General features: G+C 41.7%; 1 protein-coding gene across 1 annotated transcript in view; it reads left to right on the forward strand.

Moving 5' to 3' along the window:
- Nucleotides 1-7,122: 7,122 nt before the first annotated feature.
- Nucleotides 7,123-13,483, forward strand: part of BMP2K (BMP2 inducible kinase) — a 113,535-nt gene continuing 107,174 nt past the window's right edge. The window contains 2 exon segments of the mRNA XM_033105809.1: nucleotides 7,123-7,355; nucleotides 7,357-7,433. Coding sequence (XP_032961700.1) covers nucleotides 7,267-7,355; nucleotides 7,357-7,433 — 166 coding nt within the window. The 5' untranslated portion in view covers nucleotides 7,123-7,266.

The following is a 13,483-nucleotide window of genomic DNA, read 5'->3' on the forward strand; positions in this document are numbered from 1 at the left end:
CCCAGTCCGGGGCTTGTGCTGCCTGCGCCGCTCAGCCAAGAGACCCACAAAGAAGTTGCGCCATAGAATAAGCGTTTATTATCTGAGAACTGGTGGTCTGAGAAGGCAGCAGGTTAAGACCTCCAAAAACTGCCTTAAAGTTCTCAGACTGGCTTGGAGTATTTAAGTGAAAATCTGAGCCATTCCTTTAAAGGTTACTGAGGGTTTTGGGACCTGTATGGGGCCTTCCCTCTGGCCACCTGATCCTCCTGTGGCCTCAGCAACCCAGGAACAATGATAGGATTAGCCTGGTGGACCACTGAGATCGTTCAATAAACCTTAGGGTATTAATTGTAAGTTTCTGGGTAATTTTCTAAAACAGGGAACTGAGTGGGACAGGGGACATTCCCAGCTCACACTGCACGGAGATGATCTATTGTTAAGCTATAGGTAGGTCAAGGAAAGGTGAGGCGAGGGACACTGGTGAGGCCTTTACTGTGGGGTCCCAACCGGGTCCTGCTTCAGCGTGATGGAATAATTTGGGTCCCCACTCTGTCATTTCAAGTATAATTTTGAGCAAGATAATACAGAGAAAGGGAAGGGCAGCTGGCATTTCTTGATTACTTACTATGTGTCTAGCACTGTGATTGGTATCTACTATGTATTATTCAATACTCATAGATCACATCACCGCCCACTTCGAACATCAAAAACAAAAATAAAACCAGCACCACTGCCCAAAACAAAATAATAAAACAATCCTTCCTATTTTAAAGATGACCAAACCTCAGGTGTAGATAGGCTAAGAAGCTTGAGGTTTCACACACATCTGAGATTTGAGCCTGGTCTCAATGCCCCAACTTGACCACTTACTAGATTTTTGACTGTGTTATTCAATCATTTATTCAATACTCAGTATATATCAAGCATGATGCTTGGCACTGGGTTTTAAGAAAATAATGTGATATGGTCCCTTTCCTTAAAAGCTCTTACAGTGCAGTAGAGGGGGCAGGCATGTAAGGAAGCCTTAGTAACTAAGTGATTAGTGTAGTCCTGGAAATCTGTAAAGAGTAGTGTGGGGTAAAAAATGAGTCCATTGTATCCAGGACTGTAAGATGGCAGAGGTCAGGAAAGCTTTCACGGGGGAAATGGCCCTGGAGTTCCACGTAATCACCATTGAGTCAGGTGACATTCTACTAACTTGAGCAATAGGGCCTGAAACAGCATGGTAAGAAAGTGGTTCAGGGTGGCTGGAGTGAGATACCTCCAAGTTGTGGGTAATAATATCCACTTCCCCTCTTAGAGGATTACATAGATAGCACATATACTGTGTTAAGCGTAATGTTAGCAAGGTACTCAATAAATGTTTCTTTCTACTGTTCTTTCAGTTGCTCTATTTGATTATATCATCTTCCAGCTCTGAAATTCCCAGATTTTTACCATACTGTATGGGTTCTATTGACTGTCTAACACATTGTACACATTCCATAAATAGTCTCTACCACAGTTGCAATAAGTCTGGGTAAAAAATGATGTGAATTTTGATAAATAATTGAAATGAAAGCTGAATTTAGCTTCAAGCCTTTCTTTTTCTCTGTCCCTCTACAGTAACTTGTGTAGCATTTTGCTGTGTATATATGAACGTTGTGGAAGTGTAGACTCAGCATCAGTTTAGCCCATTGGAACAGAATGAAAGATTTTTCCGTAGGAATTGCTAACTTGTTTCCAAATCCAAAAGAACTGCTTTTCTGTCCCCAGGAGTTTCTAAGATCATTATATCAATAATACTGCCAGGAGATATGAAGGCAACATACCATTATAACATAATCTTAAAGCTCATCATTTCTGTACAGAACTCACGGTCAGCTTCCAGTCTTCCCTCTCTGTTATGTGGTTGTGTACATACTTGTATCTCTTCCTGTTAGGATGAAGTTACAAAATGTAGGAGGAGGAGGAGGGGTCGGAGGAGGTCTGGTGCCTACAAAAAAAGCTCATAAATAGCTTTGATTAACTGCCTCCAGACAGTTAACTGTTTTTACAACAGATGACAAGAGGTGGTTTTACAACAGAGCAAGATAAGGATCTGAGTCAACAGACCTCCACCCATCTTAGGTCACCCTCCCTTGGAAGAGCATGTACCACCTTTTCCCACCAAATCAATATGTAACCCCCAACCCCAACCAGCAAACTATAAGTTCTGGGGAAAAGGGGACTGGGAGCCTATGCCTCTCTCTCTCCCCTCGGCTAGGCCTGCTCTCTTCCCTGAGAACGTATTACTAATAAATGCTGCTTGCACTCTAATCAGCTTGCTGACCTTTGATTCTTCTCTGCGTTGGCAAGAATAACTGAGACTCCGGTAGCACTCCTAAAAGAAAAACTCTTTGAAACCTTCATTCGACTTAGTCAGCTTTGCCTCTCCCAGTTACCATCCCAATCCACAGAATATCTACCCATTGTAAATATTCAGCAAATATTTAAAAATAAATACTTGGTTAACCAGAATTTAAAGGTAATCTCACTTATTATAGTAGGATTCCCTGAGCTCCAGCAGTACATTAGGTGAGTGATGTGATCAAAGGGCACGGGAGGGAACCCTACTACTTCAGATTGTAGCTATCATATAATTAATTACATGTTTTCAAGGAAAGTCTGCATGGTGTAGTGGTTAAGATCATGAGCTACGAAGCCATGCTACTTGGTTTTCAACCTTGTTACAAGTCATAAGACCTTGGGAAGTTAACCTAATATCTCTGTGTGCTTTTGTATTCTCATCTGCAAAGTAGGAATAATAATCTGAAACGCTATCTCCTAGAATCTTCATGAAGATTTACCAAGTTAATACATGTAATGCACTTTAGAATAACACTGGTAAATCACAAGTGCCTAATAAGAATTAGTTCTTATTTTACACTCTGCTCAAGTTTCATTTAAATGTAATGGGACAGGGTTGTAGCTTGGCCATAGGAATGAAATGCAAAGATTATCATGAAGAGGGAGGTCAAGAACATATCCAGGAATGAGACTGTAATGACCAATTTAGGACAAGTAACTCCTTTAGGCAGGAAGACATCCCTGCCATGAGCTGTGAGGCTGAGGAGCTGTGTACCTGGTAGAAGCCATCAAGCTGGGTGGGGATCAAAGTGTCTCTCTTGGTGGTGAAGCAGCTTGCTTCTCGCAGTCTTTTTTGTAAGTATGGTCAAGTTGTAGGAAAAATTCTATCATAAAAAAAGCATTTCATGTCCACTGAGTTATTTTTCCTATTAAGAATATTTGTGAGCAACTTGGTATTCTAAACTATACTATGGCTTTAATTTTTCTTATATGTATATAAATTTTTACAAGACATAGTGATAATGTGGGGTAGTTTTAACAGAGGATTTAAATATCAGTGATATAAAAAGGCACTTCTCTTAATAATAGAGACATATATTCTTTTAGTGGACTTCAGGACTTTTACTTTCTTGGAAAGCAGAGACTTGCACATTTAACTAGGTATAAAGTTAACAATGTTAGACAAGGAGAACAATTATTACTAAAGTAAAACATAATGAGGCTAATAACGATAGTAGGCACATCATAACAAACATTCACTTGTGAGGAAAAATGATTAATCAGGCACTGGAAGTAATGATTTATAAAGGTAATTATGGATGGTCTGGGAATAAGTGTTTTGGGATAAGCATATTTTGTTTGATTCATGTCTGTCAGTCTTTCTCACTTCATGTGTGTCTTTGAGAACCACCTTAGTGCAACATAGGTGAGGGTCAGAGTAACCAAGAAGGGTTATAGTTTTCCAGTAGAAGACAAAAATATAATACCAACCTTCCCTCCATGCATTGTCAAAATTCCTCCTGTTTAAGGATCTCAGAATCCTTTAGTTAGCTACGAGGATCTGTTGACTTTATCAGAGTACTGTAACATGAAACCTTGCAAAGTGAAGCAATACGATTTTAAAAAAAAAAAATCTTCCTTATGTGGCTAGTTCCCAAGTATTTTTATAGCAGTACAGCTATAAACACTTGAAAATTGAAAAGTAATTTTTATTTTGCATTTATTTATTTATTTAACTAAAGTTTATTGGGGTGACAATGGTAGTAAAGTTACATAGGTTTCAAGTGTACAATTCTGTATTACATCATCTATATATCACGTTGTGTGTTCACCACCCAGAGTCTGTTCTCCATCATGGTGTATTTGATCCCGTTTACCCTCATCTACCACCCTCTTCCCCCCTTATATTTTCCCTGTATTAAACTATTCTATAGCTGGGTTCTTATTGTAGGTTACCTCAATGTTAGTTAAGATGGTCAGAATTTACATTATCCTTACATTTTTTTCTAGAGATTTTATTTTCCAGCAGAAAGCCAAATTGGATGTTCTTTCATAACCGTGGTTTAATAATGAATGCAAACAAAAATACTGTATTCTCAATATAATTTTTCTACTTTTCTGCTGATTAACAGTCTGGCCTTAGTATCTCAGTTTCTGCTTATAAATTGGTTTAAGGATATCATACTTAACTCACAAAGTTGCTAGAAGGATACAATCCTATGGTAGATACCAATAACTTAGCAGTAGAAGTGTTTGTTAAATGCTTGGCGTTCTTATTATTAGCAATACAATGTTTTACATTCTTATTAGTAGTTTGTTATCATCAGTTATAGAATATTGTGGTTAACATTCTGTAAAGATCAGAGGATATTCAAATTTTATTACATGCTTGGTGAAAAATTAAAGAACACATTGTTTTGGTGTTACCATAGTTTTGGAGGGGGGCGTGTCCTATGCCTTAAACTAATAATCATCTTCCCTATCACCTTCTATGGGTACATACCCCGTTTCCCTGAAAATAAGACCTAGCCAGACAATGAGCTCTAATGCGTCTTTTGGAGCAAAATTAATATAAGACCGGGTTTTATGTAATATAATATTATATTGTATAAGAGCGGGTCTTATATAAGACCCGGTCTTGTTATAGTAAAATAAGATCGGGGTTTTATAGTAATTTTGCTCCAAGAGACGCATTAGAGCTCATTGTCTGGCTAGGTTTTATTTTCGGGGAAACATGGTAGAAGTAATTTCCTTACTACAGTTGAGGGTAAGGAATTGCTCCCAAAACTGATCATAGAAAATTCATTTATTCTTTCTTGTAATCAGGGTGAAGTTGCATTATGCCCCAAACTTTGTTATGTTAGGTTGATTCTGGTTTTGAATTGTATGAAATGACTACATTTCTCATTATTCTGCTTGAAAAATGTAATTCAAATTTTGTAGGAATGAGACTCCACAGTGAATCCCCACAGTAAGGAAAATGGCCCGCTTATTTTTAAATGGAAATCCCCAATTGTCACACCACATCAATCATGGGACTTATAATCTGACTTCTATTGAGCGGGAATGTTCTTTAAAGGGCAGGTCTCCTGATGAAGAATTTTAGCTTAGTGCGTTATGCAGCAAAAATGCCTAAATCCAGAGCACTGTTTTGGTGTTGGCAGAAATAGCTGCTCTTCTAATAGCAGAGGGGAGGAAAGAATGGAAGATTTTTAAGCTCTAAGTCTTTTGCCTAAGCACATTTCCCAATGTTTCTGCCTGTATCTCATTAAAAACTTGGACAAAGAAGTGGGGGGCAGGGATAGAACCACAATTATCTACTTTCATAGGTGTATACTGGAGTCCTGCAGGCACAATTTATTTGACCTACATTTTAAAAATTTGGGAAACGCCTTATTATAAAAAATTTCAGATTTCTGTCTTAAGAAACTGGAACCTCTGGCCACAGTGGTCCTGTATTCATACAGGGGAAAAGCAGGCTGGAGCTGAAAATCGGCTGCTCTCTTTATACATGCTCTCCCAGATAACTAATTTGCCATCCCTTACCCTCTGGGACGGCTCTTACATCCTTGTTCATTTTGTCTGCTTCACACCGCAGGCATCCAGATTCCCGCGGTTTAGGAAATGGACGCAACTTTTTTTTAAGGGTAAATCTCTTTGTTAAGAGGTGAGGGGGAGAACCCAATGGCTGGTTTGCTCCTAACAGTCCTAAATCTCCCATTTTTCAGAATGGCCTAAAGCAGGGACCCATGTGTGGAAGTTTGGACCTTGTAATCTCAGCTCTACCACAAGCCAGCTGTGTGACCTTGCACAAGTCCATTAAGCTCTCTTGATCAAAGGCAATGAATGGTCTGTAAACGGACCTGCTCTGAATACCTCACAGGGCTGAAGCACAGCATATAACAGATTTTGAAAGTACTCCTAGTCTATAAACCGCAAAACGTTTCCCAGCACAAGCGTCTGTTAGAGTACGACACCGTGGCTTTAGAAGTTGGTTACTGGAATCCGTGCGGCTCCCACCTCCCACGCGCAGGGTGGGCGAGCGGAAGAGGATTCTCAAGGGAGAAAGTCTGGAAAACGGGCTTACAGATGCAGCAAGAAGTTCCTTTGCGGGGATGAAGTTGTTGGCGGCATTTTTTAGCCCCCAGAGTGACATACAAACTCCTAGCAGAGATGACAGACACCGCCGGATGGCCAGCGCGGGAACCAGTTCCTGGGCCACCTCCCTGCTCACAACCAGGGCTCCACAGGCCTGGCCTGAACCCTCCCGACTAGGACCCCAGACCCAGAACCCTGGGCCTCTCCCTCGTTTTCAACCCCCACAATCACTCCCCCAGCCCCCTCCACGTGACAAGGGCCGGAACCGTCACTTCCGGCGGCGCGGGCAGCGCGCCTGCGCCGGGCGCCCAGCCTCAGTGAACGGTTGGCGACGGCGCCGCGCCGCCAACGGCCGCGAGTCGCGGGCGGCGCGGGTCCGGCTCGGGTGGCGGAGGCGCCGCGGGCTGCGGTGCTGAGGGTGTGCGGCCCGAGAGGTCCAGCCCACTGCCCGGAGGGCCGATCGCCCCGCCTCCTTCCCCATCTTCCTCCCGCGTGCCCTCCTCCCGCGCTCGCGCACCCGGCGCTGGGGAGGCGGGGGCGACGGGGCAGTGGCGGAGGCGGCGGCGTCGCTCCGCACTCGGGCCCGCCCCCTCGTGCCCCGCCCCGTCCCCGCCCTCCCCACCGCCCTCTGCGGGAGCCGGGCAGCTGCAGCGGAGCCGCGGAGCGGGCGGCAGGGCCGGGGCAGTGCGCTGTGGGCGCGCGGAATGTGAGGCCTCGGCGGGCCGCAGCGCGCACGGACGCTCGGACCGGCGAGGGGCTACGACCCCTCGCGGACGCCCAGCCGCGCGTCGGGCCGGGGACTCGTCCTCTCGTTTGCCCTTGTGCGTGCCCCGCGCCCTCCAGCGCGCCGGCGGGACCATGAAGAAGTTCTCTCGAATGCCCAAGTCCGAGGGCGGCGGCGGCGGAGCGGCGGGTGGCGGGGCCGGCGGAGTCGGGCCGGCTCTGGCTCGGTAGCTCGTCCGTGGGGGTCCGGGTGTTCGCGGTCGGCCGCTACCAGGTCACTCTGGAGGAATCGCTGGCCGAAGGTACGGGCGCCCGGGAGGCTGGCAGTCAGGTGAGGGAGGGCTGGGGTGTGGCGGTCGCTTCTCCCGGTCCTCACCCCGCTTCTCTCCTCGTTCTCTCGTTTTATTTCTTCCCTCTTTTGCTTCTACTCGGACAGCGAGGGCTCTGAGAGAAGCTTGGGCTTTCTCTCTTAAGCCGGCTTTCTCGCCGCTAGCAGCTCTGACCGGTGCACAGCGCTGTATTACGAGTTTAAGTCATTTTCAGTCCTTGAAGCGAGGAGATAAATGGAAAACGTTCTCACGAGTGATGTGGGGTTATGATTGGTCCAGTGACTCATTAGAGGTTCACATCGAGCAGGATTGAGACTCTGCTCTGCCAGCTGTGGCTCAGGCGGGTGTTATGCGTTGGCCTCTTCTTCCGAGTCTCCATCCGCGCTGCAGGGCGCAGGACCTTGTAGCCCCTGGTGTTGAACCTGGTTTTGCTCCTGCCTCAGTATCAGTAGAAAACAGTGTATTTCTGTGTGTGCACGTGTAGCAGGTTATGATTTGCCCCCAATTTACTTAGGTGGCTTTGGGGTTGCAGGTAAACTTGAAGGCCATTTATCTTCGTTATTCGAATCTCTCCTATCAGACAAGGTGCTATTCATCCCCTTTCATTGTGTCTCGTTGGTAGTACTTTAAAAGGTGATGTGGAAAGCAGGTTCACTTTCACTTACGAAGTTTTGTGTTCGGTCCTTTATTATGTTTACCAGGCGAAGTCAGCCGTTGCAAGTAGGCATACACAAAAGTTTACTCCCTTAAAAAAAAAGATTCTCCACTTCAGTTTTTTATTTCTTGTATAATTGGCTTGTAGAAAATACTTTTCTCTGATTTATTACATACTTCATTGATCTCTGAGTTTTTAAGCGCAGAATATTACAATAAATACTTTCAAAAATTCATAAGATAATTTTTTAAAAGTGGGCCTTTTAAGTTCCAAGGTGAATAGAAGACATTGAAGAGAGTAGTTTTGGTTACTGAAAGATGTTGAAGAAGTGGTTTTGAAGACAGTGGGCTGAGATTCCACTTGTGTTTTTTGAAATACCGTAAAACAGTAGTAAATTAGTGCAAGAAAAAAATCTGAAGGCTTTTGTCTATAAAATATTCTAAAGAGAAAGACATCTTGAATTAATTAAGGATGGATGTCATTGTTTTGCAAGCCATTGCCCCTAATAATGAGCCTAGCTGAACCTTGGAGAGGTGGAAGGAGGATCCTTAGCTGCTCAAAACAATGAATATATGGTGATTGGTCTTGATAGATGGATTTACTATGATGTAAAATGTCCTACCTCTGTATTATAGATAAATTTCAAGTATTGTTTTAGATTGAGTTGTAGATTTTCAGAAGACATGGCTATTAACACTCATGTTGTATTTCTGTCTTTAAATTGTTGTAGTAACTGAAGTGTGGCTTGAGTAATATTGCACTCACTTCATTTTACTAAATCACAGATGGGTATTTTATTTAATAGAAAGAAAACATTGACATTTCATCAAACTAGACTGAATTTGTAGCTTCGATCACTGCTCTAAGCATATCCTGTCATTGTCCTAAGTAAGTCATTTTCAATAAAAATAAGTAATCCTAGAAAATAAAAATTTTAAAAATGGGAGTGGTCACTCAACTACTACAAAACTAAAAAAAAATTTTTTTTTTTTAAACACTAATGCTGCTACTGTTAGAGTGTTCCACTGATTTTTGCCATACATTTGCCCTTTCTCTTGGATAAATCTGTGATAAGTGCTAGGATGAAGCAGGGTTGAAGAAACCTTTTGGAAGATGGAACTTCCTCTACCCAACACCCCACCTCCTGTGACTAGGCTTTGGCTTTCCTTGGAGGGGACGCTGAGTCCTGGGCTTCTTCCTTGTGTATTTCTTCTCTCTTCAGGATACACACAACTGAAATAATGTTCATTTTACTTTTTGATTCTGACAATTTGTTCTTATTTCAGATGCTTAATATCCTCTCCTTATCAAGTAATACTACGTTTACACAAGATGTTTAGGCAAAAGTCTGGTTCACATTCAAGAATGATCATTAAATAATTGACAGATACATTTGCTGGATTATAAGATTAGGGCAAGTGCTTCTGAAAAGGCATGAGAATTGAAGAGTACCTGAATTGGGGAGAGATACACTATTGAGAGGGAAAACGGCTGGAAGCAAAGAGAGACCTAAAAACAAACTGGGTAGATTTTACATTTTTTGCTTTAAGTCAGTGTTGTTTAAACAGGGGCCAAGACCCTGTAGATGCTGGGCGCTGAGGTGTTTTTGCTACATTATTGTGAACATAGGATGATTGTTCAGAATAACCTCTGCAGTGTCTTCGAGTCTTCATAAAGTCTAGTGCATGCATGTGTGCGATCTCTCTCTCTCTCTCTCTCTCTCTCTCTCGTGTAGGTATGTATTTTATTGTCATTATTCTCAGTAGTTATGTTCTATAAAGTCACCATGAACAGTGATTTCATGACTACTGAACCATTGCTCCCAAGGGAAATACAGGGTGAGGGTACTGTAAGCCTCTGTTCACAACATTTTTTGTCAGCCAGTCAATATACAACCTTGTTTTGTGTTTTGTTTAAGGTGTTTAAAGACACCTTATTTAATATATATTGTTGATTCATTAACATTGAATTCATGGCCAACTCATGCCTAAATGAAGGTAATCTAATACATGTATTTTTCTCTCTAAGTGGCATCACAGCCTTCTTGCACTTAGAAACACTAGACAACACTTTGGCACTATGCTTGGGGGCCATTTAAAAAATAAAATTTCCAATAAAAAGCACAAAAATGAGAAAAACATGACGCTAAATAGACCTTGAAAAGGGCGCTCGTTTATAGTAGGAGAGCTGAAACCAGAAGGCACAGCCTCAACTTCTTGACTCCAGCTGGCCTACTCAAAGTTTTCACCACTATGAGCACGTGTGCAAATGACTGTGAAAGTGCTATTGTATTGATTTGTGGGTATTGATTTAGAGGATACAAATAAATTTTAGCAAGTAAGCTAATTTAGAAATATGGAATCCCCAAATAATGAGGAAAAACTAGTATTTATATGTGTATATACTGTATATACATGATTACATATTACATATTTAATTAAAAAATAAACATGCTCAGGGGTATGTATACTTATGTTGTATATTATAACTAAACTGTTGGAGTAGTTTCCTCTCTGAAATACTATATCCTTTGTATCATATGAGTTATTTCTTTCTAGTTAAATACATACATGTTTGAAAATGCTGACATCTTGTACCTTTTTAGGTCCTGTTCCAAGTTTAGAGGACTGATACCATAGTGGGGCATTTTCATGGTTTTTCTTCAGAACAGTTTCGTTTCAGGAGTGCATGCTAACAAAATTCTACTTTGGGCTGTAGAAATGGATTAGAGACATACGTAAATTTTAGCTTGAAAGTGTCAAATTGCACATGTAATTCAATGTAACCTTCCAAGTTTTTATTAAAACAAGACTGGCTTTCTGATCACATGCCTCCATAGGCCTTCAGTGCTAGTCAGAGGAATTTAATATTGCTTGATAACGGGAAGAAGTTGGTTCTCAAGTAGGGGACATTTTTTCCTAAATATCTTTGGTACAAAGTAGATTTAATTTGGTATTTTAGAGACTGGGACTCTGTCCATAATATTAATAGTTGAGATAATCTAATCACGAGGTAATGAGGGCTGGATGGGAATGGTCATTTTGCATATGATTGATTGAGGGGATAAGATTTTCTAACAGGAGCATGGGGGTGGGTGGCACTGTCAGTAATTGGAGGCCAGGAATTTACTATGGAGTTCTATAAAAGTAGCTCAGTAGCTCTGTCAGAGTTAACTTGCTTAGATTAGTGTGAGTGAATTTAGGCTAAGTTTTAATCAGTTCTCATTGTTAATTTTAGAGGGAAGTAGTAAAGGACATCTGATTTTGCAATATAAATCAGTAGGAAAATGATGGATTTAAGCATGATATCTCATTTGCAGAAAAGAATCGTGGTTAGCCAGTAACAACTTGTAAGTTCAAGTTCCCGAGAGAGGACAGAGAGAGCAGAATAAGGGGAGAACTTAACAAAAATATCGACAGCTGTTACTATTCTATAGTGGTTTGTTAAGTGCCTTTTAGTGCCATGCTCTGTATTAGGTGCTACTTATACAGTGGGAAACAAAACAGATATTTCTTTGGCTTTATGGAAATTACTTAATGTGGAAGATAATGTTAAACAGAAAAATCATCAAGTTAATGTAGTTAACAATTTTGGTGATTATATGAGAAGAACACAGGGTTTTATGAGAGAAAAACGGATTCAATTTATGTTAGAGGATAAAGGAGGTCTTTTAAAAATATTTTGGCAGAAATATGAAGTATAAGAAAAGTTAGGTAAAGGCAGAGGTTTGAAGGCAGGGGTGGTGTGAGTATTTCATGAAGAGAAAAGTCCCTATGTGGGAAAGAGTTTCCAGGAACTGAAATATGCCCAGAGCTGGGGGACCATGTAAATGACTCACATGGAAGAAGGACCCAAGATGGTGTTGGAGAGGTGCTCAGGATCCGGGTCTTTGTATGCCATGTTGAGGGTTATATTTTATCAAAAGTGCAGTAGGAAGCTACTGAACGGTGACATGCTGTGATTTGTAGTTTTACAAGATCATGGTGATTGCTATGTAGAGATTGGTTGAGACGTAGACCAATGAGCTGGGTAGGCAGTGGGGATGGAGAGGAATGTTACAGTGCTCGGATGGGAAGATGTGGTGGATTGAATGGGGGATGTTACAGGAAGTGCGCACAGTGACTTGCTTATGCAACTCTTGGATGGAGGTACCATTTGCTGAGATGGTAAAAAGTAGAGAAGGAACAGTTTTGGGGGGTTGGGAGGATATCCAGTAGTTTTGGACATGCTTAGTTATCTGGGAGGTAATGTCAAATGGGAAGTTGAGTGTGTATGGTCTGGTACTTGGCAAAGGTGTCTGGGTTTACAGACAGATACTTCTGATTAGTGAGCATTTATTGACTGTTACTTAAGCCCCAGGAGAGGATGGATGTAGGGAGTGAATGAAGAATGAGAAGGGGATGGCTCTCACTGAAGTACTCCTGTAGAACATTGGTCTTAAACATTAATTCATCAGAATCATTTGGAGGGCTTGGTAAACCACAGATTGCTGAGCCTGACCACCGATGTTTGATTTTTTTTTTTGTCTGGGTGGGGCCCATAATTTGCATTTCTACCAACTTCCTCCCTGATGCTGCTGGTCCAGGAACCACACATTGAGAACTAGTGGTTTAGAGGAGGTAAAGAAGTCTAAAAGCTGCTGCCAGAGAGGTCTGAGGAATCCCAGGAGAATCGGATGCCTTGAAACTTGAGAGTATTTCTTCAAGAAGGGGAGGGAGTCAACAGGTTTGTATTGCTGAAGAAGTTATTTTGCTTGATCACGTTTTTTTTTCTGCCAGGGATTTACGATTATCCATACTCAGCCCTTAACCTACCTTTTAAATTTTTCCTCTGGTTATTTCTTAACAATACTCTGCTCCAGCCACCATGTGCCCCACTTCCTGTTGTTCCCTGACTGAATCTTGTAATTGCCTATCACTCTGCCTTTGCCTGTGTAATCCTAGCTCCTAACTGCTGGTTATGGTCGCTCCCTTCATGTGGACATTTGTAGCTATTTGCTTTTTCCCCCTTATTACATTTGATCTTTTGTCTTGAGATACCATCTTGTAAGCACTTGGAAATACTAAGGTGGTTAATTATTGTTCCTGATTCACTTCGACTAGCAGATAGTAAAATTCTTGAGGCTAGAAGGACCCTGTACTAGTTGCTGGTGTATCACACAGATTGCCTTTGCCATATTACGGACATTCAAATATTTTCAAAGGAAATTATTATTAGTTTTTAAACCAGATGGAGTTCTTCAATAGAATTTAAGATCTAATTTTCAAATTGTAAAGCATTAATGGTGGGCTCTTTAGTTCTTGCCCCATCAAAGATCTGCTTAAGCTAGGGGACCCTGAATTTTCTGTTATACTTTAGTGAAGACAAA

The sequence above is a fragment of the Rhinolophus ferrumequinum genome, chromosome 5, assembly GCF_004115265.2.
Source record: "Rhinolophus ferrumequinum isolate MPI-CBG mRhiFer1 chromosome 5, mRhiFer1_v1.p, whole genome shotgun sequence".
Classification (NCBI taxonomy): Eukaryota; Metazoa; Chordata; class Mammalia; order Chiroptera; family Rhinolophidae; genus Rhinolophus; species Rhinolophus ferrumequinum.